General features: G+C 42.7%; 1 protein-coding gene across 1 annotated transcript; it reads left to right on the forward strand.

Moving 5' to 3' along the window:
- The first annotated feature begins 358 nt into the window (after positions 1-358).
- On the forward strand, positions 359-22460 carry LOC128330415 (myosin light chain 4). Its single transcript, XM_053263287.1, has 7 exons — positions 359-548; positions 6786-6813; positions 15627-15776; positions 18407-18580; positions 19071-19148; positions 20530-20574; positions 22285-22460. Exons 1-6 carry the CDS (start codon positions 426-428, stop codon positions 20556-20558), a joined length of 582 nt encoding a protein of 193 aa, XP_053119262.1. The 5' UTR covers positions 359-425; the 3' UTR covers positions 20559-20574; positions 22285-22460.
- Positions 22461-25532: the final 3072 nt, after the last annotated feature.

The raw sequence follows: 25532 nt of genomic DNA on the forward strand, positions 1-25532 counted from the left end.
TTGTCCCCCTGGGTATTGAGGAGGGTTCACCAGCAAAGCAGTTGCAGTTTGCCTATAGAATGCTCTGAGCATCTGTTTTTAAAAGTATTTTGAGTGAGTGAGTTCTGACCCCTTCCCAGCCCAGGTGCACAGACAACAGCTTGCGTGATCAGAAGATGTCGTAGGTGCTAATAGACTGTAGATCTTTGCCCGATGTGCTAATGACAAAGGACAATTGTTTAGCAGGAAGGGTGAGGGCTGCTTTTTTTGGAGTGCCTTCCTTTTATAGTAAACAGCAGTTGCTTGTGCAATTTGCCCAGCCCTCCGAGGTGAGACCCACAGCTGAGTATATAAGCTGTGGGAGAAAGTATTGCCTTTTGTTCCTCAGCCCTTTGCCTTGCTGCGTTCCTGGTAGCTCCCAGCTTTTTTGCAAGAAAGCTGACACCATGGCCCCTAAAAAGCCAGACCCCAAGGCCGCCAAGCCTGCTGCAGCCCCAGCGCCAGCACCTGCTCCTGCTCCTGCTCCAGAACCACCCAAGGAACCTGCCTTCGATCCCAAGAGTGTAACTGTAAGTAAGAAAAGTGGTCATACGTGTTCATGCCCTTTCCTAGTGGCTGGAATGTAATGCTATGGTTGGATTTCTCACTCTGCCACAGACTCAACAAATGACCCAGGGCAAATCACTATCTCTCCACCTTTATTTCCCAGACTATAAATGGTAGAAGACTACTAAGTTGAAGAATAGGTTTTTGAGACACCCCCAGTACCCTTATTCTCCCACTGCTTACTAGGTTGCCAGGCTGCACAGGCCAATTCTATGTCTCCCTACTACTCTTTGACTGTAACCCTTTCTTAATACATAATGTTGTCAAGTTCTGCACGGCTGTGTGCAAAATTCATCAGGATCTGACCACCAGCAAGAGTTAATCAGGCCCGACACAGCTCATAGCTGTACCATTGGGTTATATTGAGTTACTCAGCCTTATAGCTTTTAATGTTTCAGCTTATCTTTTTAATTTTTTAGGCAGCATAGCATATTGTTCTTATCATATTTTATTACTTTTTTTAATAGTTTACAGTTACTGCCCTAATTTTGTAGCTTTTTAGTTTTTTATAATTTTCATAGATTTTCGTTTTACAGCAATTTAACATTTTTATAGTTTTAATGCCATCTAACTCTATAGTTACTGTTTCCACAGTTTATTGACATAGAAAACATTTCTTGCTTCTAATGTTATAGCTGTTAATTTCATAGTTTCTATGTTATTTCTGCCTTATTCTGGTCAAATATCAAAATAAAGATATTGATTGATAAGAATTAAAAATATAATCTGATCTAGTTAATTTTCCACAACTGCCTATCTAGTTTATTCTCAATTAATGTAAGCCTTAAATATGTGTATTGCATCACCAGCTTCTTCTTCTTCTTCTTCTTCTTACATTTATATCCCTCTCTTCCTCCAAGGAGCCCAGAGCGGTGTACTACATACTTGAGTTTCTCTTTCACAACAACCCTGTGAAGTAGGTTAGGCTGAGAGAGAAGTGACTGGCCCAAAGTCACCCAGCTAGTTTTCATGGCTGAATGGGGATTTGAACTCGGGTCTCCCCGGTCCTAGTCCAGCACTCTAACCACTATACCACGCTGGCTTATCAATTTATACAATGTAAGCTTTGCAAGAGCTCAGCTTGCTGAATCAAATGCTTTGCAAGCTGGCTTGAAGCTGAGTTGCTACATCAAAGCAGATCTGGATTAATGAGTGAAAACTAATTAATTATTAGATCATCTTCCCTGGTTTTCTTGAATTGGAGAAAGACAATAATTTCTTAGAGAGTAGAAGGTTGTTTGAGAGAGGTTTAACTTCCCATAGTGTACACACACACATTTCTTTTTCTCAGTGTTACCTCTGGTTAAAAAGGTTCTACAGGTATTTGGAAATAATACAAAATCTTGCCAAATCTGTTTACCAGAGGTGAAAGCAGAATGAGTGCACACATCATAACCTCTTTCAAATTGCCTTTATCTCTATAGAATATGGATTGACTGATTCTAGTCTTTGTTTTATTGTGAGGAGCAGAAAATCCCCATTTTGGATTTTTAAAAGTTCACAAGTGTGGGTTCCTATCTGCAAGTGGGCACTTTTAATTCTGAAGAATACCTTTATGATTTTTCTGTGTATAGATAGTCTCTGTAGAAACATCTGAATTTATCAATGTGTGTGTGAAGTGTGTTTTACAATACACCAACTTGGAGAGCTGCTTATAAGTGTGCTTCACATTATGTGAGAGACTGCAGTGAGAAAAATACCTCAGCATTCCCCCCTGCAAAACACTCTCGCTCTCTCTTAAAACTTCTGAGCCTGCATAGATGCAAAAGCTTCAGCCCTGCCTCATCCCATCCCTACTTCGGCTGCTGTAAGCATGCCATATTTATTTCAGGCTAACAGTGTGCTAGATGCTGTACAAACTAAAACAATGCCCTGCCCAGAGGGCTTATAGTCTACACTAGACAAAACAGGGCTGAGAGAAGGCTGAGCAATGAGTGCAGAGGTGGCCAAATGCCCCCTTGGACAAGGAATTTGCCAACCCACCCACCCCCCCGAAATTCTGTTTCAGAAATCTGTCAGGTGGGAAACAGCTTGCCCACCCAGAAATGCAATTTGAGTGACCCTTCTGTGCCCCCCTCAATTTTTGTTCCTGATGCTTCCACTGTATGAGTAGCAAGGACGGAGTAAAGGAAACTCATGAGTCAAAAAAGAACCAGCTGAATGGCGGCTACAATGGATCAGAGAAAGTGGGTCTGAGGGATGGAGCTTCATAGGCAGAGAGGGAGATGCCATTGTGGGCACTGAGGAGACAGATCCAAAAGCCAGTGATCTTGTGTGGAGAAGAGAGGGTGAGAAAGAGATGGGAGGGGAAGAAGCAGGTTAGGGCCAAAGAAGCGGGATGGGGTTTTTTTGGTGTTTTTTTTAAAGCAAAGATTAGAAGCTTGGCAGTAGATGAATAAGGAGTCAGTGTTAAAGGAAGAAAGGAGATGGGTGAGGAGACAATAGCAAAAAGGTAGAAAGATGGGTTGAGCAGAAATGCTCCAGATCTTTGAGGGCAGGTGGCAAGGCCAACAAGAGGAGGCTGCAGAAGCCTACACACAAAAGTGACCAGGGCATGAGACATTTTCAGAGAAGAAAAGTTAATTATGGAAATGTTAACAATGTGGAAGCAGACATTTTTGGAGATTGTAGAGATGGAAGAGATGGAACCTCTGCCTAGACACAGGCAGCGTTGCTTCTTTCTTTTTGCCCCCCAAGAGCCTTGCCCCCCACACTGGAGCCTCTGAGCCACAGAGCTCCTTAACACAATTTAATTTTCTAAATGGGGACTTTGAAAAGTCATGAAAAGAAGAGGGTACAAAACAGCAACAGGTATGTACCTTCCAAAACATCCAAATGTGCAACCCCAGAGCATGAAGCACATGCATCTCATTTTAAAAAAAATCAAACTTATTTTGTAATATTGTACTTTGGATTTTTAATTTTGTACTATGAGGTGTTGCCAAGAGGAGTGTTAACAGACATTTTCTACCACATTACACGTGATTTCATAACTGGAGTATAAATGCATAATACAATGTCACAAACCAGGGATAAGCAGGATGCAGGCATTAAATGACATAGGGAAATTGTACAGCATCTGACATTCTGGACATTATTTTTTAAAATCTTTCCCACATAGCTAGATTTTTTTTTTAAATGCTGGAAAACCTCTTTTCTGTAGATAATGTTAGCCAATTTATTAAACACACACATATCCTGCTTACTGCCTTAAAATGGGTGTGGATGAGTATAGAATGGGATAGCCAACCTGAGACTCTCCAGCTGTTGTTGGACTACAACTCCCATCATCCCCGGCTGGAATTGTGTCTGTATTGGGGCAGCATTGCACACCATGATTGCTGTTGGAAACAAGGGTATTATGCCTGAAGCCAAGTGTAATGTGTGGATATCATAAGTAAAGTGTGCCATCGAGTCGATTTTGACTTGTGGTGCCCACAGAGCCCTGTGGGTTTCTTTGGTAAAATACAGGAGGAGTTTACCATTGTCTCCTTCTGTGTAGTATGAGATGATGCCTTTCAGCACCTTCCTATATTGCTGCTGCCCAATATAGTACCAGTGGGGATTCGAACCGGCAACCTTCTGCTTGTTAGTCAAGCATTTCCCCACTGCACCACTTAAGGTGGTCTCGTGGATATCATACACAAGTGTATATGTGTCATCAAACCCCACCAGAACACACACCTCTGGGAAACCTGGTTGGGTCAGAATCCCCAGATTCCTGTGCACTGTTGTTCAAAGATGGGTATACATTCATATGCAATATACACACATTACATCTTTTGTGGTGGTGGTGGAGTGGATAATCATGGTACACCATCAGCCTCAGGTTCTCCAGTGCCACAGCATACTTGCTTTTTAGGAAATGTCTCCCTCACAGTCTTCTGGTTCGGCATTTAAACAGGAAAAAGCAAGAGAACATAACACAAAAGTAGCCCTGCTAGATCAGGCCAAGGGTCTATCTAATTCAAGCCTGCTCAATTTGGGCCCCCCAGCTGTTTTTGGACTACAACTCCCATAATCCCCAGCCACAGTGGTCAATAGCCAGGGATTATAGGAGTTGTAGGCCAACATCTGCAGAAGGGCTGAAGTTGAGCAGCCCTGATCTAATTCAACATTCTCTTTCTGCAATTAGCCAGCGCAGGGCTGCACAACTTCAGTCTTCCAGCTGTTGGACTACAACTACCATAATCCCTGCTTATTGGCCACTTGGCTGGGGATGATAGGAGTTGTAGCCCAGCAAGATCTGGAAGGCCGAAGTTGTACAGCGCTGAGCCAGCCAAATGCCAAAGCAGAGTATGAAGACATTGCCATTCCCCTGTTTTTGTCAGGAATAAAGTATGCAAACGTATACTGCCTCTGAACATGGATGTTCCATACTAGCTACTCTGGCAATGTAAGAAATGCCGATGTTCCCATATTTCTTGCCATCTTTTGCCTTATACTCCCACCCACCCTGCACATTCCAGAGATTCTTTGTCTCTATAGTTACCATGCATGGAGGTTAACTTTTTCCATGCCTCTCCTTTGATACTGTCACATTCTTTCAAGATAGTCTGTTGTAGTTGAAGAGGTGTATTAATAGCATTGGATCAGTGTGGAAAGGGTATAAGCATTTGACATCTTGACCTTGGGAGGATGCCTTGAAATAATATCACCCACCCACCCACCCCCAAAGGGTACCTTTGGACCCTAAACATTCCCACATCAAACTGACCAAATCAGGATTTTTTTGCCTTTTGGCTAGATGTTAACTTGTCTTATGAAAATGTTCCTGACATTTTCATGTTATCACTTACTGGGACAATTGGACCAGAGCCACCCTCCTCCTTCCATTCATGCCGCCACCTTTTCTTCTGCTCACATCAGAGTCCTTCCTTATGTCAAACATTTTTTTCTGATCCATTTGGTGCAAGCAGAACCTCTCAGATCCATCTCTAAGTTGTAGGGCAGGAAGCAGAGACAGTCTTTTACAGGAAAGACACCAGCTAGGATCTATTGCAGCTTAGGTCATCAGCAAGGAAACCAGACCGTGCAACTTTTACAGTATAAAGAACAGGAAGTATCACATGATCTATCCCAACCTATTGCTGCGAATAAGCTTCTTGGCTGGTCTGTCTGTCAGGCCCTTAGCTAGAACTGGGTGGTGGTGCTAAATCCCCATGTAACATTGCTTAGGTCCCAAGTTTAGGGCCTGCTATGGGTTCAAGTTCTGCCAAGACCTGCAATTTTGCACACTGCAGCAGCTAAATCCATGTTGAGGAGATCTGGAGACAAGTTCATTACCATTTCCCTCAGCGATAGTCACATCTCTGCTTGAATGAATTGACTGAGTATGTGACTGACTGATTGATTGATTCCAATTATATACTGCCTTTCTGCTAAAAGGAAACCACTAGAGGCAAGCTGCAGATGGCAAGAGAATACAATAATGACATCCCTTATGTCATGAGAGCAAAGTGGACACGTAGTCAGAAGCAAAGGGAAATATTTTTAGCTAGGAGTTCAAGGCAAGGTTTATAGCTGGGTTCTCATGACCAATTGCAAAGAAGAGCTGGTAACGGAGACATAACTGGTCCTAAGACAGTACACAGGGCATCTTAGAGCTCCCACCCCTTTCGATATCTAGGTTAACATTTGGAATATGTAATTACCTTTTGCTCTGTTTACACCATCATTATACATAGGGTTGCAGCCCTATGAATCTAGGAATCTGCATAAGTCTTCAGAAGGTTATTGGAAGCAATTCTAGAGATGTTAATGACTTGAAAACATGGGAAATACTGAGGAGGGGATATTGAGGGGGAAATCTCCAGAATAGTCAGGGCTAGCAACCCTAAGAATACATCATGTTTTATATAAGCAGGTAGGTGGATGATGCCTGCAGTGGGGTGTGGAGTGCCCCACACTTGCAACCCTGTGGTACCTTTGCTGTCTGAGGCCATTGCCTCATAAGATTCTGGCCTTTCCCCACTCATAGACCACCCTAATAGAGAAAATGACAGAGTGATTAAAAGGAGTAAATCGTGAACACATAAAAGGCCGTGTGTATGCTGTGCACCATTGGGCATGCAAAGCCTCCAGACATCACAACATCTATAAACTACATTATTTGCGAGTAACCATGCCAACTATTGGAATCATTTGCAAAAGACAACTGGGAATGGCAAATAATTGCTGTCTTTTCCTTTCTCCTATAGATCGAATTCAGCGCTGACCAGATTGAAGGTAAACAATTGTTGCATTTTTTCTTTGTTACTTCTCTTCCTCCCTTCACTCTCTCTGTCCAAAGCTTGGTATTATTTTGCCAGCTGTCAGTTGCTACATGGTGAGTACAGGGTATCATGTCAAATCTGGATTATACAGGCCACACAATTTGGGTCCAGCATGCCTCTCGGTATATGAGCCCATCCATCCCCAGAGGTCAGGAAATGTTTGCTCTGTTCACCAGCCCGATAGGATTTTTTTACTCGTCAAGCTATGTTGGAACATGACTTGTCAGGATTTATTCTGCTTGTCAAGCATCATTTTTAACTCATCACAGACAAGTAGACTAGTGGATTTCCTGAGCTCCGTCCATCTCTTAAGATCAGTAGCTAGGACCCTCTTGAGAGTTCCCTTTTTTCAAGAATTCAATCTGTAGGAGTACACAGCAGAACACTTTCAGTTAATAGCAGCTGTAACATTTATTAAGACCTTAAAATAACTAGATCATGTGCAAAATTATAAAATACACAGGTTAGGGTACCCTTGCAATCTAAATGAATAAGACAAATAAGAAAGTTAAGGGGTGGAGAGGAAAGTTTGCCGATTAAATACAATTTAATCTGTGCAGTATGGAACATGCTCTCTTTGGGTGATTTAGTTATTTAATTTGTCTTAATATCCCATATTATTGTTTCTCAGAAGAAATATCCCATGCAGTTAACACAAATACAGAATCCAGTGTGTCCCAGGGCAATAAAAAGAGCCCTGGTTGTTCAAACATGTGATAGCCACAGGCCCACACCTTTACAACATTAGGGTGAGGTATAAAAGGCCAATGAGGAACAGGAACAGGAATGCTTGCTGAGGTCCCCACCCACCACAGCTCCTGAATGCTTGAAGATGTGCGTCTGCCCTCCTGTAGGCCATTGTCTGTCTCTCTGTTTCTGCCAACTGTAGGGGTGTCCATTGATATTTTTGCGTTGGGAGGGGAGGAAACATGAGGTGAGGTTATGGGAACTGGATCCCAGATCTGATGGTGCACCCCACCCTCTCAGTTTGGTTTACATCCCTACAGGAGTGTCTGGCATGGTTGACATGTGTCTGTGAGGAAATAATCCAAGGCAGAGTTTTAGCATGGCAGTTTGGAATAACCCAAGAAGCCCCAAGGAGGAAAAAGCATGGCAAATGCATTTTACTCCCATGAGAGTCTAATACAGACTCTCTGATCTATTAAAATCAAGCTGGCAACGCGGTTCATGCCTGAGACTTCCCTCAGATGCAGTCCTATTGCTCAGATCCTTCCAGAACAAGTCTGCAATATTTCTGACATTCCCAGGACTCAGTCTGGGGATCTGGGACTTTTGATGAGGTTGTTTTATTCAAACTGATTTGACTTTGTACTTCTCTAGGTGGACTATTAGGAGATAATGGCTCTCATCCATATGACGTTAGTCATGATTAAGTCTCATTCTAACTATCTGAACAAGTTAAGGGTCAAAGTACATGCTACATGAAACATTGAGGTTTAGTCTCCTTTCCACCTATTTTTAAAGTAAGTTTTGGGCGGTATAAAAATGTTTTAATAAATAAATAAAATAAATAAAATAAATAAATAAAGTAAACAGCAACCTCAGAGATGGGGTGGTCAGGATCAGGACACTGGTGCACAGGGAGGGCGTATTTAACCCATTCACGTTGCCGTCCCAAGAAAAACTGAGTCCCTGAAGTTGCTATTTCTTTGGGAAGGAAGTTTTCACTGGCACCAGTGGGACTCCTATTTAACTTGAAAGGGTAAGAATGCAAAGCTAGTGATATGTTTGATTTGTTCCTGAGTTGCAGTTAAATAAAGCCCCACTGCTTTCAGTGGGATTTAGTCATGATTATCTTTAGCTGAATGGAAATAATCCAAATGAAATTAAGAAATCGTTTAGAGTAACTCCTGAGTAGTACTGTTGAGTAACTTACTCGGGATGTCAGCCAACATATTTTGGATTTGGGGCTGTTTTATACAAAAACTATTATTACATTTGTTATTAATGGCTGTATACTTTTTCTTAAAAGTAGTGAAATTCTTCAACATATTTAAATACTAAAAAGCAGTCAAAATACATGGGCATGGGCAATATATACAATTAACATACTGACATACAGACACAAAACTTAAATTCTTATTTGTTTTTCCAGAAACTCCTTTGAGAACATTTTTGTAGTTGAAAACCGACATGCAAATATTATAAATAAAACAAGAACATGACTACATAACCAGCTGTATTAAAATGACAAACTTTTTTTTATAATAAGGAAAAGTAAACCAGTAATGGCATGTGACAAAACGTCACACAGCAATGCATCAAATTATATTACTCAAATCACGATGCACTATCCAACAGCTTACAAAAGGGCACCATATTAAACACTGTTTTAAACCACGTTTGCCTATTTAATCTCTGTATTTTAACTGTTTAATAATAGTTTGAATGGATTTTCTTCAAGAAAATATTGTATATATTAATTCCAGAAGGGAGCTGTGCTAGTCTATTGTAGCAAAAACAATCAAAGGTCCTGTGACACTTGAAAGGAGATGGGTCTGTAGCTTAGTGGCAGAACAACTGCTGCTCTGCACACAGAAGGTCCCAGGTTCAGTCCCACCGTGGCGTCTCAGGCTTTAGACAAGGCTTCTACTCCGAATCTCCTTTAGAAGAGAGTGTGTGAGTTCACACACCAGCCAAACTTACCCTGAAGTCCCTTCGAGATCCTTGGACCCACTCCACACACAAATCGCGCTTTGTCTTGCGAATTCTAGCTCATCTTGAGCAGGGGCGTAGCTAGGGGAGAGGGGGCCCCGTGTTCATCCCTCTGGCGGCCCCCAAGAGTGAGGGAGACAATGAAGATAATAGGGAGGGAGGGATCTGGAGGGCCCTCAGCAGCTGGGGGTCCGTGTTCTTTGAACCCTTTTGCTCAATTATAGCTACGCCCCTGATCTTGAGGTATTTCCAGGTTTTTAAAATGCTGGTTTTAACCAACTTTTTCTGAAAACACCGAAGCAAACAGGGAGAGGCACTGCCATAGAATCATTAGCATGATAAGGATACTCTCTTTACAAATGCAGATGTAGCTCTTCAGTACTCTCCCACCCTTGGCTAGAAGGAAAACACGGAGGAAAACATGTGAACTTGCATCAAAATAAAACCCAAGAGCAGAGGGGAGGGGCTGCTTCCCTCAGTGCCATGAGTGTGATTCAAAGTGGCTTCGCTCAACATTTACCCCGCACCATGATGCCATGTGCGAATAACTCCCAGGTAGGGCTGGGAAAAGCTATTGTCTGAAACCCTGGAGACCTGCTACCAATCAGTGTAGACAATACTGAGCTAGATGGACCAATGCTCTCACTTAGTATAAGGCAGCTTCTTATGTAAAAACTAAAAACTTTACTGTGAGATAAACTTTCATGCACTAGAGTCCACTTTGTCAGATGCATGATGTGGGCTCTACATTCTCAAGGTGCACAGAACCTTTACGCTGGGGACAGGCGACAATAATTTCAGAGAGCTAAAGGTGGAAAGAGGCACCATGACTCATGGCATATACACTCACCCCACTATAATCTCTGGGCCAAACTAGATGGGAACATGCCATTGCATGTGACTTTCCCCCAACACCAGGGATGACCCCAAGGGATAGTGGGTGCTCTGCCCAGAGTATTTCCCACTCACCCTGTCACTCCCCTATCCAACAGACTGGAACTTTGCAACAAAGTGCCAGACAATACAATCACAGTACATTATGGTCCTACAGCTTGAATTAATAATTTTAAAATGCTTCCATTGTTTAAAGAAGCCTCATTCATTCATTCCTCTACTTCAGAACAAGCAGCAGAAAATGGTGTGTACACACCCAGTAGGTACTGTAGGAGACTCCTCCAGCCTCGCAGAAGCCATGCCAACCCCTTAGCTTCCTTCTTGGCCAGGAACTAGGCTGGGTGAGACCATAAGTGCAGGGAACTGCAGCAGGGTCATCTCCCCTGCAGATTTCAGCTGGCTTGGTACTGACCTCTCTCCCTGTGTGGCTCTTTTCCACCACATGGTCTCAGAGAAAACTAGCCTGGCAGCAAGGTTAAGGCTAATACAAAAGGATAGTATTTTCTAAGAGGAATCTGACCCATTTTCTGAAAAAGTTTGAAAATGTCAAGCCAGCTTCCTTAACAAGGTAAATAAATTAACATTAATCTCCATAAATATAGTATTTAATGTATCATAAAATCCTCACCTCCCCCCCTCCCGCCCGCCGCCAATAACATTCTTTGCCACCCCTTTGGTCCTCCAAACTAGTTCTTCTGGAGTTGCTCCTGCCCAACACATACGTGTGTGTGAGTCCAAATATGCTCAATAAAGCTGCCATTTTAAGCAGAAAAAAGGATAGCTGTTTAACCCTGGCCATTTTTGCACTCAGAAGTGCCCCACCCAAGCGGCTTTTCCACTCACGAGAAAAAGATACAGCTCTCTGTTTGACTAGAGGCAACTGTGGGATAAAAGAAATAAGCTAAAGGAAACAAGGAATGAGACTCAAGAAACGCCACAGGAAACTATGATTCTGTCATACCACCTTCAGCTTTCTTAAAAGCTATGATCTGTCACCAACCTTAGGAAGGGATTCTGTGTCTCCTTTTTAAAATTAAGTTATTAAAAGTTTGGCTACTAGGCCTAGGACTTCCAGAATCTGTTATGCAAAGAGGCGATTGAATAATTCATCTGGCTTTAGTATGATGACACACACCTGAAGTTAAAGTACAGCATAGCATAAAGGAACATTTTGATATTGCAAGAGGTAATTGTGATGTCACATATGACCTCCTCCATGTATGGATGATGGTAAATCAGGACTGAGTAGGGACCACCTTATGCTAGTCTGATGAAGCTGAAACCATGTGGTATGTAGTGTAGAACCAGAGGCAGCCACCCACTGCAGCTGGTATTGAACATGCCAAAAAACAAACCAGTCCCACCAACGCTCCTGCCCAAGGATTTCCATAGAATTCAAGACAATGCCTCTTGGGCCTCTGTATCTCCAGTGCTGCATTCCAGTGCTGCTGAGCCCCGGGCCTCCCTCAACAGTGGAGATGCCTCCATGAAAGAACTGGTGCTGGAGATCAAGAAAAAAGTGGACCAGATTGTGGAGGCAGTGAAGAGCTTTGATATTAAAATCGCGACCTTGTCCTCGCGCATGGACATGCTGGAATGGCTGAACAACGGACTATGCCAGCAGGTCACTGAGTGCCTGGCTGGCAAGAGCCAGCTCCTCAGTGACCATATTCAGCAAGTTGAGAAACAAATGCAGCCACGTGTCTTGAGGATTTGTGGCTTGCTGGAGGAAGAAGAGGGCCCAGACTTAGTAGCCTTCCTGGAGAAGTGGTTGCCAGCCATTCTGAAGCTAGACACCAGCAGTGCCCCCATTGTGGTGGAAAAAGCTTATCGGGTAGCTGGCAAAGGGCAAAAGGCAAATGCAGACTTTTGCAGGACCATTGTGGCTCAGCTAGCAGAATTAAGGGATAAACAGAGAATACTGCAGCAAGTGGAGAAGCTCAAAACCATCACCTATAAAAACAAATCAGTTCTGATCTTTCCAGATATACCCGTCCCAGAAGGTAAAAGGGATGATGCTGAGCTTCAGCCTGGGTTGGAATTGTGAGATGGAAGCAAACGTTATGCTTTGATGGTTCTAAGAAACAGTCAGACACAGAGAAGCAGCATCCAGTGATACTGTAGACTAGTCCATGCCAGAGGTGTAGCTATAATTGAGCAAGTGGGTTCAAAGAATCCGAGCCCCTCAGCTCCTGAGGGACACACCCCCAGCTCCACCCCTCCCTATTTTCTTCATTATCTCCCACACTCTGGGGGGCTGTTGGGGAGAGGGGAAAACATGGGCCCCCTCTCCCCTAGCTACGCCCCTGGTCCATGCTGTGGCAGAAACTATGGTTGCAAACCATCATTTTAAAGAGAGCTGAAAGCAGTTTAGGAAAGGTTTCACTTCCTCTGGGATGTACTTATATTTATTTTTTCCGACCATCATGTCTTGGTAAATAGGGTTTGCAGAGTTTTGAAACAAATAAAATCCTGCAAACTCTGTTTCATAGAGGAGAAAGTGGGATGAGTGTAAGCACCAAGAGCAGTGATTCTTTTTTCAAATTCCCTTCAACTCTCTTGAAAGAAAATTACCATCTGTCTGTAATCTGCTGTTTGATTGGTTAACCATTGTCAGCAAAGAGTGACATCTTCTTATCTATTATTTAATGCTGCAGATGCTTTTCAGCTTGGTATTCTATACAGCGAACATGCCATCATCAGTGTGGGAATGAGCTGTGATTAGGTGCTCAGGTTCCAGTTCAATCTCATCTTCATAGGAACATCCATGCACATTTCTCGCATGATTTTAAAAAGAGAATCACATTTCCAAACCCTTTAAAGATTTGATATACATTCATATTAGGGTTGCCAACAAGGGACTTTTATAGAGGACATGCAACTATTTGGGAGACCAAATGACTTTTTTTTTTTTTCAAATATAGACTATTTTGGGGACTAAACGTTTACATTTGTTGTGGTGTCCGGAGTTCTGGGGAGGAGCAGGAAAATTTTGTTCGCTCAGAACACTTTGCTCTTATGAGCAGTTTCTCTTCCTCCTTCCCCTGTCAACATCCTACTGGCCACCCATCCAATGGGGAAGCTAGAGTGGAGGTTCTGCTTCAGTGGCAGGTTGCAGAGCCACATGATGCAGGAACATGGATAGGTGGGCCCAGCCGGCACAGCTTGCCTCCTTCATGTGGTGGAGGCAGTAAGCAGCTAACTAACTTTAAGTCACCTTTTAAAGTGGTGAATCTCTTCTATTTGTCATGGGGAGAGCAACTGGCCGTATCCAACCCCAGCCCAGCATTCCTTCAAAGGCTGGTGCTGGTGTTGCCTTGCATTTCCTTTTAGATTGTGAGCCCTGTGGGCATAGGGGAGCATCTTATTGTTTGTTTTCTTTTAAAACCGCTGTGAAACCTTTTGAAATTTGGTACATAAATGTTTGTAGTCATGGAGAACAGCAAGTGAGTGGGAGACCGTGCATGCACCACTGTGCCAACATGCAAAGAGGCTAGCTCGGTATCTAGCTGGCTGCCTTGCCTCGAGCCAAGAAGTGACGTTGCTGGCCTGGCTAGGGAGAGCAGGCTGGGTGATCCGTGGGGAGGAGGACTCTATGGAGCTCTTCTCACAATCAGTAAGAAGAACTCTGGGGAGGTCTGTGGGAAAAGCAAGTTATACTGACCCTACCTGCAGGTAGTCGTCCGTGCTTCCCTGGGTGGGTGGATTGCCCACCCAGATGATTGGCCGCTGTTCCCTGCAGCTCTGAGCGTTGGGGTGCCGGGATGTGCTGCTGTGCATTGCCTCCCCCCCCGGACTCCAATAATGCACCATGCGGGTGTGCAGTCGGTGCATTATTGGGGTACCCCTTCCCCGCCAAGTATGCCAGCCATGGCTGCAAGCAGCCGCAGCTGACACACGAGCAAATAAATGAGGTTAAGGGAGCGCTCACAAAACCAGGCTGGGTTTTAGCCCGGTTTTGCTCCCTTAGCCCGGTTTTGCACGGATGTGTGAATAGCCTCTATATGTGTGGTAAACCTAAGCAGGAGATGAATTTACAGTTAAGAAGCAGAGGCCTTGAGAACTCTGCTCGCAGACAGCAGACTGAGCAGACATACAGCTCACCTGGTCATCAGCTCACCTGGTCATCAGTGGTAAACTGTATTTATTCTCAGATTATCCAATTTTTATCAAAATATGCATATATAATACCAATAAACATATGCACATTTTATTAATTAATTATTGATAATAATAATTATTCATTTGATTTCTATACTGCCCTTCCAAAAATGGCTCAGGGCGGTTTACACAGAGAAATAACAAATAAATAAGATGGATCCCTGTCCCCAAAGGACTCACAATCTAAAAAGAAACATAAGATAGACACCAGCAACAGTCACTGGAAGTACTGTGCTGGGGGTGGATAGAGCCAGTTACTCTCCCCGCTGCTAAATAAATATAAACTGCACATTAAAAGGTGCCTCTTTGCCATGTCAGCAGGGGTTTATGTAAAGCGGAGACTTTTTTTGGTGAAAAGCATCCTCTATTGCCACTCTTTTGGTGATGGATATCAACTTTTTTCACCATCTGGACCTGGCAACCTTAATGCATATGGAACCCCGACATTACTCTGCATAACTCCCACCACTCTGCATGAGTACATGCCTCTGCTAACCTGTGAGCATGATGTGAGCACTGGAGTCCCACATGCACCAACCAGCTAAGTCTCAGGGCATGGTCTGAGTGCACATGATACAGCAACCTTGCTAAAACTAAGCAGGTTGTGGTCTAGCCAGTGTCTGGATGAGTGACCTCCTTGGAATCCCATGGATGACACTCTTGAGTTCTGTGACAGAAGAAAGGTGAGATAATAATAGTCATGTTATAGGCAATTCCTGTCAGTTAAATACCTTTGCAAGATTATTTTTAATGTACAGTTAGTGTAAATAAGTCTCAACCTTCTCTTCAGTGATTATTTGGCTCTTTCCCTACGTTCTACATTAGCTAACAGAATATGCATTCAGTTTACAAACTGCTCTCTTTTCCCCTCTGTCATTATTTATATTTATTACATTTTTATACCACCCTCTCCAAAGGCAACATCCACATGTGTGGACGTGGACATGCAAGCATAGCAAGAAAGGATCTCAACTGCACGTCTAGCTCTTTCCCCCAACATTGTGCAAAGAGTTAATTCAGCTCCTTCCTTTGCAGAGTTCAAGGAGGCCTTCATGCTGTTTGACAGGACCCCCACTGGAGAGATGAAGATCACATACAGCCAGTGTGGAGATGTCATGAGAGCCCTAGGACAGAACCCAACCAACGCCGAGGTTATGAAGGTGCTGGGGAAACCAAAGCCAGAAGGCAAGTGTATACAACAGGATTAACTCAGCCTTTTTCAAATCCCGTATTAGCAATCCTTTGTGCATGCAGCTTGCATTATAAATCTACTGACTCAGTGAATGTTCTGAGAGTACCTAATCAGGTGTGGTTCTGATCAGTCCCTTGGAAAGGTGTTCATTGGGAGCCCCATGTAAGAGTAGGATATTAGTATGATGCTGTACTTATAGGAATTCCTGTTACAGGAATAGGCCAATGCAATGGGGGATATGGTCAGGCAGGAAAACATTTATCAGCCAGTGAGCATACTTCCAAATCAAAAGGCTCATCCTTAGCTCCTGTGAAAAACAGGAAGAGTAGTGGGCTGTTTTACAGGGTTCTAATGAAGAGGAATTAATTCCCTTTAAGGGAAATTAATGAATAATCCCTATTCATCATTGTCATTAGGAATTAATGACAGGGATGATAGGAAATTATCAGCATATCTGTTGAATCTGTTGATGTAGATATGAATGCCAAGGTAAATGTCAAAGTGAAAGGAAGGAAAGTGTAGATAGAAAGAGCATATGCTAGAAGAGTGTGACTTCATTCTTTAAAACCACAAGTTAAGTGAGGCTCATCTTAAAGCTTGTTTTAAACTGAAGTTTAAACTGTAAATTTAAACTGTGAACTTCCCAGTTGTTTTTTAGAAGTCTTACCAAGCCAGGCAGTAATATTCTGATAGAATCTTGGGCTCTGAGCAATGTCCTGGGGAGTGACATTGTAGGGTGAAACATTAGTGAAGACAGATGGACAAAGCTGCCAATCAATGTGTGTAACAACTAATCAGGTCCAACAGAGGGCAGAACATTAGTGAAGTGGGAGAGAGAACGCTGCTCAAGGAACCTTTTCTCATGATCATGTGAGCTGGCCTGCCGATGGGCGGTGGAAAGCTGCAGCAGCTCGCTTTCCCCACAAATGATCCTGGTGCTGGGTCTGGGTGCATGGACCAGACATTCTGCTGCTGCCCCAGGCAGGAAAATGTCCTCCCGGCCCCCTGGAAATCCCACAATGCACCATGCAAGTCTGTTGCCCGGTCCTCCCCCCCCCATTGACACATGAGCAGTTAGCCTGGGTTAAGGATGTACTCATGCCCTTAACCTTGGCTAACCAGCAGGCCCCCTAGGCGGGTTTGCTGCCATGGCACTGCCGGGAGCCACGCAGCTCCTGGTGGTTCTCACGGGCAGCCAAGCTCAGGCTTAGCTGCCCTAGCCCAATCTTGGCTGCTCACAAGAACAGCCTCAACATCAGCCTCACATGACAAACCTCAAAGACTGTTATAATCTCTGCACTGCAGTGTTTACCAGTAATTAAATAGGATATTATAATGGGGATTTCAAAGCCGTATAACTTTAAAGCAAGGAAAGTTACATGTTTGAGAAACTCCAAAGAAGGTAATCAGTGAGATTTTAAGCTTGTTCACTCAATAATCAGAATTAGGGTAGGAAGCATGCTACCTTAGTTTTCATGATTGTGTGAATTAACAAAAATCCCTCCAACCCAGGATGCAGCTTTCCTACCCTGCTCTTAACCAAGCTATGAGGAGAGGAGAGCTCTCCTACCTTGATTTTCTGGAATCAAGAAAACCCACTTACCTCTTCTGCCCATCCACCAGGACCCAGCAGGCCCCCCCTTGCATAGAAACAATAAAGAGCTGTGGCTACAGGGCCTGCCATCTATGTACATTCCACTCTGCAAAGCACACTCTATGATCCTAAAACTGGAGCCACTTCAGCAGAGCTGGGTCCACCTATTACTCCTTTGTGGCCAATCAGAGGGCAGTTGCTGACATCATGAGGCCTTCCAGTCTTCTGGCAGTGCAAAGCTTGCTGTGAAGCCAGGAATGCTGTGCCTGGCTTAATCATGTTTCCTGGGTTTGCTAACCCAAACAGAGGTTCTGGTCATGTGCTGCTAAGAGGATAGGAGTCTCCAACCTACCCCAAATGGTTGTGTGAACTGCCTTAATGGGATTTTAGAGTACAAAGAGGAAAATTTAAAAATGGAGAAGGGTATGTAATTTCACCACGATTTAAGGTAACTCACATAGGAACATTTTAAACTGCTATGTCTCTTGATTTTTAATTTTTATAATGTTGACCAAATTTGAGGAGAGTATATTGCTTGTTACCTTGATAGATGTCAAATTTCAAAGAAATTGGATAGGAAACATAGAGTTTATGACTAGAATATGAAAACATTCAGGGAAAATTGAATGGGAAACAGCCCTTTTAAAATCTCACCTTAAAATATAGAGGCACTACTTTGTCAATACCTTGTCTCTGGGGCCACCTAATGGCGCAGTGGAAAATGGCTTCTGACTACCAAGCCAGAGGTTGCCGGTTTGAATCCCCGCTGGTATATCAGGCAGCAGCGATACAGGAGGATGCTGAAAGGCATCATCTCATACTGTGCGGGAGATGGCAATGTGAAACCCCTCCTGTATTCTACCAAAGAAAAACCACAGGGCTTTGTGGTCGCCAGACGTCAACAACTCGATGGCACACTTTACCTTTACCTTATCTCTACAAGTATAATCCACATCTTGTTGCTCTTTTTACTATAGCATTACAGGTGTTGGTAGCATTGTCAGCTTTCTTTGTTTTCTTCCTTGTCAGAAATGAATATGAAAATGCTGGATTTTGAGACCTTCCTCCCAATGCTGCAGCACATCGCTCGATCCAAGGACCAGGGGACCTATGAAGATTTCGTGGAAGGGTTGCGTGTCTTTGACAAGGAAGGGAATGGCACAGTCATGGGGGCTGAACTGCGCCACGTACTTGCTACTTTAGGTAGGAAAAGGAAGGAAATGTAGACATGACTGAGGATGCCCACCCATAATAAACTTTTTCAGGTTCAGAGGACCACCTTTTTGAAAACAACAGCCACAAGGGAATACTGTGCTCTATGTGTGGTGCTGGTGTGTGTTTCCCCTAAAATGCACCTGTCAGTTATTTCTCACTTCCTTTAGTGTTGAGATAGTATTTCTGAAGCTTTTTGAACCTTAATCAGTATAGCTTCCATGCAGGCACAGATTCTGCTGTACCCAAAGACTGCACTGCTGGGAACAATAGACGACATCCAGCAATATGAGATTGCTTTACGAAACTCATCTGGTTTATACACCAGGCACTGTTTACTTCTGGGTGCAGCAGTATTTGAAGAGGCTTTAGCCACCCTCCAATTACCTCTGGATCAGAATGAAAATATACAGAATGTATAACTGTGCTTAGTCAACTGAAAACTTAATCAACTTGAGGTCTGACTTCCTTCTGCTCCTAGGGGAGAAGATGACAGAAAGTGAAGTAGAACAGCTAATGGCAGGGCAAGAAGATGCCAATGGTTGTATCAACTATGAAGGTAAGAGAAACACACTTGTAAAACTCACATTTTTTAAAAAACACAGGGATTATTAAATTTGGGCTCCAGATGTTGGACTACAATGCTCATCACCATGGATAATTGAAGCTGTAATCCAACATCTGGGGACCCAAGACTGAGAACCTCTGCTGTAACATACTAGAAGATGCAGTTAATTTCTTGCTGTTTCTTTCATATGCTTAACAGAGATGTAACATCATTTTATATGTAACAACAAACCATGGCTTCTTATTACAAGGATCAATAGTGGCAAGCTTCAGGATCATTAACTCTCACCCCTCCCCAAATACTTCCTTTGCATGCAAAGGGAGGAGATTAGAAGATTCCTCCTCTGTTTTACAGGAAAGCGTAATTTGACTTTGAACCGAAATCCCAAACCAGAATCAAACTGAGTAGCAGATGGAGTGCTGGAATTTCTTGGCCAGTGTGATGTTAACTCACAGTTCAAATCCCATAGGAACACAGGAAGCTGCTTTCTACTGAGTCAGACCATAGGTCCATCTAGCTCTTATTGTCTGCACAGACTGGCAGCAGCTTCTGCAAGGCTGCAGGCAGGAATATCTCTCACGCCTATCTTGCAGATAACAGGAAGAGAACTTGGAATCTTACACATGCAAGTGCTCTTCCCAGAGCAGCCCCATCCCCATATATAAGGGGAATATGTATCTTACAGTGTTCACATGTAGTCTTCCATTCAAATGCAACCAGGGTGGACCCTGCTTAGCAAAGAGGGTAATTTGTGCTTGCTACCACAAGACTAGCTCTCCTGTTGATCACACTGTTGACCAGTGTGATGTAAACTCACAGTTCAAATCCCCATTTAGCCATGAAGCTCATGGAGTGACCTTAGAAGGCCAGTCACTATGTCTCAGCCTAACTTCACAGAGTTGAAGATACAATGTGGAAAAGTAATATGTGATAACATGAGATAAAAATATCATACATACATACATTTTTTTCTATCATGTGTGACTTGGCTCATTTGTGTAATCTAAGCTATTTGTCCTAGAGGCTCCTCTTCTATATCATGGCTCTCAGCGTTTTTGTGATGCATTGTAGCATAGATTAAGTGGGTTGATCACTAAGGTGGCTGGAAGAGAAGAACAGACCTGCTGAATCAGGTCCAAGGCCTATTCAGTTCAAGCTTCCTCTTTCACACAGTGGCCCACCAGATGCCTCAGATAAGCCCATAGGCAGGGAGTGAGGGCTTTCTCTCTCTCCTGCTGTTGCTCCCCTACAACTGGTATTTAGTGGCATCTTGCCTCTGAGATAGTTGATCATCTTGCTTTGGAACACCCATGATTCTATGAAAATTGACAATTCACACTATTTATAATTTACTCTTTTTTTTTGTTCTCAGCTTTTGTCAAGCATATCATGTCTGGTTGAAGCCAAAATCCTCCAAGTGAGTCCCTTTAACTTTTCCATGTTTGGATTTACCCAGATGGGACTGTGGGAGGGTGCATATGTGTGGCTTGCAGCCACTGTATCAAACCACCAAAAATGAAACAAAACTGCCCAGAGAACTTGCATTTTAGGCGGTATAGAAATGTATTAAATAAATACATTAATAAATCTGCTTTTGGAGCTTGCAAGTTAGAAATAAACTGACCCTAATTTGTAAAATTTTGGAACAGATTTAGAAGTTATTAGGAAATACCCTGAAATTCAATTGTAGTGACAATCTGTCCAGTGTAGGCTAGTAAAGTATTACTGAGGCTTTTCACGGCTACTAAATTGTCTCCTTGTCCCTTTCTTTTAAAGCAGTTTCTTTAAAAGTAGATTATCCATGTGTGGTGGTTGCGAGGGCATTTCTCCCTTCTGATTCCTTTCAATCCTCTCAATGGCTTTTATAAAATTTTGGAAGGCTCAGTTGGACTCCTGGTAGGAATGTTCATTTTGGCTCTTGAATATTTCTATTTGGGAGTGAGTGAGTGGAACACATTCAATAGGGGCATTCCACTAGGACAGCATTCCAGAACCTGGGGGCAACAACAGAAGGACCTGTCCCGCATGCATGAGAATTTAACCTCACTTAGTGTCACTTCCCTATATGATCAGTATCCTCTGCCCTGAAGACAGATGCGAAAACACATTCAGCTTCTCTGCAATCTCCTTAACCTCCTTAATAATCCCTTTCATGCCCTCATCATCTAAGGGTCCAACTGCCTCCCTGACAAGTGTTCTGCTTCTGATATATTTAAAGATGTTTTTGTTATTCCCCTTGACACTTCTAGCTATATGCTCCTCAAACTCTCTCTTTGTATCCCTTATGGTCTCGCATTTCTTTTGCCAGAGTTTATGTTCCTTCCTGTTCTCTTCATTTGGGCAAGACTGCCATTTTCTGAAGGAAGTATTCTTCCCTTTTATAGCTTCCTTTACTCTGCTTGTTAGCCATGCTGGCATCCTCCTGAACTTGGTGGTACTTTTCCTCCTTCTTGGTGTATATTTCAACTGAGTTTCTATTATTGTTTTAAATAAGTTCCATGCTTTCTGGAGTGATTTGATCCTCCTGACTTTCCCTTTCAGCTTCCTTTTTACCAGTTCCACATCAGAATGCCTTCTGCTATAGTGAGAGGTGGGAGGAGAGTCAATCTATTTTATTAGAACCGGCTGCATTTAGTGTCTGAGCCCCATTCAAGGTTCTTCCCTTTAAAGCCCTCCAGGGTCTGCAATCCATATACCTCAGACACTGTGTTCTGTGGGTTGGGCCATGTCCATGTGCCAATGCCATATTAGGTTGTCTGTGGTGAGGGTCAGGGCCTTCACTTAACTGTTCCAAGGTTATAGAATGACCTCCTCCATTTTGTTCCTTCCAAGCTGTATTCTCTAGTGGCATCCCAGAGAACATTCAAGATTTACTTCTTCCTAAGGATGTGCAAAATTGTAATAAGGCCTTGTGTTACTTGTGCGAATTGTGCTATTTATATTTTTTACTGTGTTTTGTTGTTATTATTATTGTTACCTTGAGCTTTGGAAAAGTAGGATACAACTATTTTAAATAAATGAATGGGGAAAATTGCTAATGATATATTCCAATGAAATTCACTGTGATTGTAGTTTATTGGTAATTTCAGGATTAAAGAATTTCTATTATCATGTGCTTTCCTTCCAGGTTCTTTGTGGGGGAAGTTCCATCCAGCAAGAATTTTTTATCGATATCCTTCCTCCCTTATATTTCCCTGGAAATGCGTATGTCACAAGCTGTGTAAGAGGGTCTCTCCATTACCACAGTGTAACAGCCTCTGTATATAAAAGGATGCATACTCATGCATCAATTTTAAATCTTAATTTATTCTTTTTTGTGTTTTGTTTCTTCTTTCCTTCTGCAACATTTGATCCATTCAAATTAAAATGTGAGCACACACACGCACAGGGTATTTTCTTGGTTTAGCTTTGGTAAGATCATGATACCCCTTCTTTTAAAAGGCTGCTCTGTCTCTTCAAAAATAGCTCCTTGATCCTGAACATCACTGCCACAAAGAACATTACAGAAATTACATAACACAGAATGCAACAGAGTTCTCTAACTTTGACATTCTTGCAGCTTGCATACTAGTATCTTATTATTTGTGGATTTTTCAACTAGGAGAGATAATGAGGAAAAGGGGGAAGTAGTGAAAAGAAAATCAACACCAAAACAAAATGCATTATCTGGTTTGGAATCTACTTTCAAAAACATTTGAATATTGAAAATGTTTCTGTTTATATAAAAATAAAACTGTTTCTCTTTTATTGAAAATAAAGTTGCTAGACCTCATGGTCACAGGAGGAAAAACCCTGGAAAACACAGGAAAGATTTGTTTGTCTTTGAGATACCTGAAAGGGAGTTTTTATTAGGGCTGTTCTCACAACCATCCTACCCAGCTTTGGGAACTGTGCGCATTCTCGATTTTTTGTCAAGTGCAAGTTAAAAACTAGGGAGGGTGATTGTGTATGAGGCAGGCGCTGGCTCCGACAGCATCGCCCCACCCAGCACATTTACCCAGCATGTTACCAATATAGGAAGAAACACTTTCCTCCTCCAACCTAGCTTTTAAGTCACACATGACTGAAAAGCAGGAGTGTGCACAGCTCCCAAAACTGTGTCTTACCCAGTTAACAATTGTGAGAATAGCCCTATTATCTCATTTTCTTTCATGTTTTACTTGTTCCCTTTTGGCCTTGGCCTCTAATGGCGCAGTGGGGAAGTAATTTGCCTAGCGAGCAAGAGGTACTGGTTTGAATCCCCGCTGGTATATTTCCCAGAATATAGGAAACTCCTATATCGGGCAGCAGTGATATAGGAAGATGCTGAAAGGCATTATATCATACTGCGCAGGAGATGGCAATGCTAAAACCCCTCCTGTATTCTACCAAAGACAACCACAGGGCTCTGTGGCCACAAGGAGACGACACCGACTCGACGGCACAACTTTACAACTTCTACTTCCTCAGTCCTTGCCAAAGTTGTATTATTTATTTATTTCACTTTCTTATCTCAACTTTTTTCTTTTTCTAGAATTGTATCCCAACTTCCCCCAAATGCTTAGAGCAGGCTGCAGCCTTAAAACCAAAACAAGTTTTAAATAAACCATTGTGAAAGCAACAACAGAAGTTTCCAAATTTAATTTGAGGAGAGGCACCTTGCAAAATTGGAAGGGTCAGGTTGGTCCCAAAGAGCGCCTCCAATGGTGGTAGCAGATGGCACCTTGCCAACCTGCTGACTCCTCAATCATCTGCCTCCTGAGGTGACTGCCTCACCTCACCTCATGAAATGACCATCTTTGCAGCATATACACTGAAAACAAAGGAAAGCAACCTCTACACTAAACTTTGACTTAGCAGTGTCATTGTTTGCCCAGGTACCAAACCTTATATGACTGTGTTGCCCATAAGGTTACATATCTATTGTTCAAAAATCCTGGCCAAGTGCAGCTTGCTTCTGACCTGCAGTTTGAAAAGCACAGCATGGATGCCTTTGGTGAAAGTGGAGCTGGTAAAAAGGCATCACAAGTGAAAGAAAAAGGAATGGTTGAAAAACTTAGCAAGCCCAAGACAAAATAGGAGATAACTCCCAAAAACAAAACATACAAACAGACAGATATTAGAGATCAGGGTGTGTAAGAGGGAGATATAACTTCTAACCTATCAACTTCCTTTTTCAAGATGTCCAGTGTAGATGAAATGTTCATATTTCAAAGATATAAGGTATAAGCTAATAATTTCCTATACAAATCACACAAATTAAGAAGATGCAGTTCTACCCAACAAGATTAACAAGAAGTTCTAAATTGAACAGCTCCTCTGGCAGGAGGTTAGAGTAAACATTGATCAGAGAGGCCTTTGAATTTGCTGGGGTGCAAGGAGATATGCGGAACCAGTCGTTATAATTGACATTTGACAAGCACAGGTCGAAAAGCTGAAATGTTCCCAGTCATTGACAATGAAAAATTGGTAGCGGAATGACAATCTACATTCTTATTATACAATGCTGTTCCTAACCCCTTCCCCAATAAGAATTAAATTAGAACATGGCTGTCCTGCTGCCCAGACAAATAATTCCTTCCATTTCTGCAAGCATACAGGTAGAGTTTCCTCAATGGGCTAGAAGTTAAATACCAAAGATTTAAGAAATCTTAAACCATAACATAGTTATGTACATATTTGTAAAGGACTAACTTAGAGGAATGACAGTTTTGACATACAGTAGTACAATTATTATCCCCACTGGTATGTATACTCAGTGATGATCAGAAATGGATATGGTCGTACCCAACATTTTGCAGAGGGAAAAGATGGGGACAGGAGAAGAGGAGTGTAACCAAGACGCTTTTCATACTAGCTGCTCAGCAGCAGCAAAATGCCTCTGTTCAAGCAAGTCGCATTTGGGCCATAAACAGCAGGGGGAGCAGTCTCGCTGCAACTAACAACCTGAAAAAACAGCAACTTTTTCATGCCGGATATGAGACGTCCTTGCTCTATGTTGCAGCGATTAAATTTGCAACAAGGCATTGGAAATGTGAACGGCATCCTGCTGTCCGCGTAGGGACTGCGGTGTCACAACACAGGAAGTGTAGAAGCACACTTCTGAGATTCATCCTGACCGTGTTGTAGGGTCTAGTTTGGAAAGCACCCAGGTAAAAACAGTGGGGATCAAAGGTAGCTTCACACTCCTGGGATCATGCGCAGTGATAGTTATCTCTGAGTTTGCACTCTGCTTCTGGTGTTGTTGGTGTATAATGGACATGGTGAGAGATGCATCAAAGAGGATGCTGGGGCACTGCTGCACAGACATAATTCAACAAAGAAAAACAGAACTAAAATTTACAAATTTCCTTCCCAATATAGGTACTAAAATGTTAGTATTGTTTTATTAAATCA

Source organism: Hemicordylus capensis, chromosome 6 (assembly GCF_027244095.1).
Source record: "Hemicordylus capensis ecotype Gifberg chromosome 6, rHemCap1.1.pri, whole genome shotgun sequence".
NCBI classification, from domain to species: domain Eukaryota; kingdom Metazoa; phylum Chordata; class Lepidosauria; order Squamata; family Cordylidae; genus Hemicordylus; species Hemicordylus capensis.

Coding starts and splice junctions, on each gene's coding strand:
- LOC128330415 (XM_053263287.1), top strand. CDS start 426: ATGGCCCCTAAAAAGCCAGACCCCAAGGCCGCCAAGCCTGCTGCAGCC. Junction 6,814..15,626: donor CAGCGCTGACCAGATTGAAG/GTAAACAATTGT, acceptor CTTCCTTTGCAG/AGTTCAAGGAGGCCTTCATG. Junction 18,581..19,070: donor CCACGTACTTGCTACTTTAG/GTAGGAAAAGGA, acceptor TTCTGCTCCTAG/GGGAGAAGATGACAGAAAGT.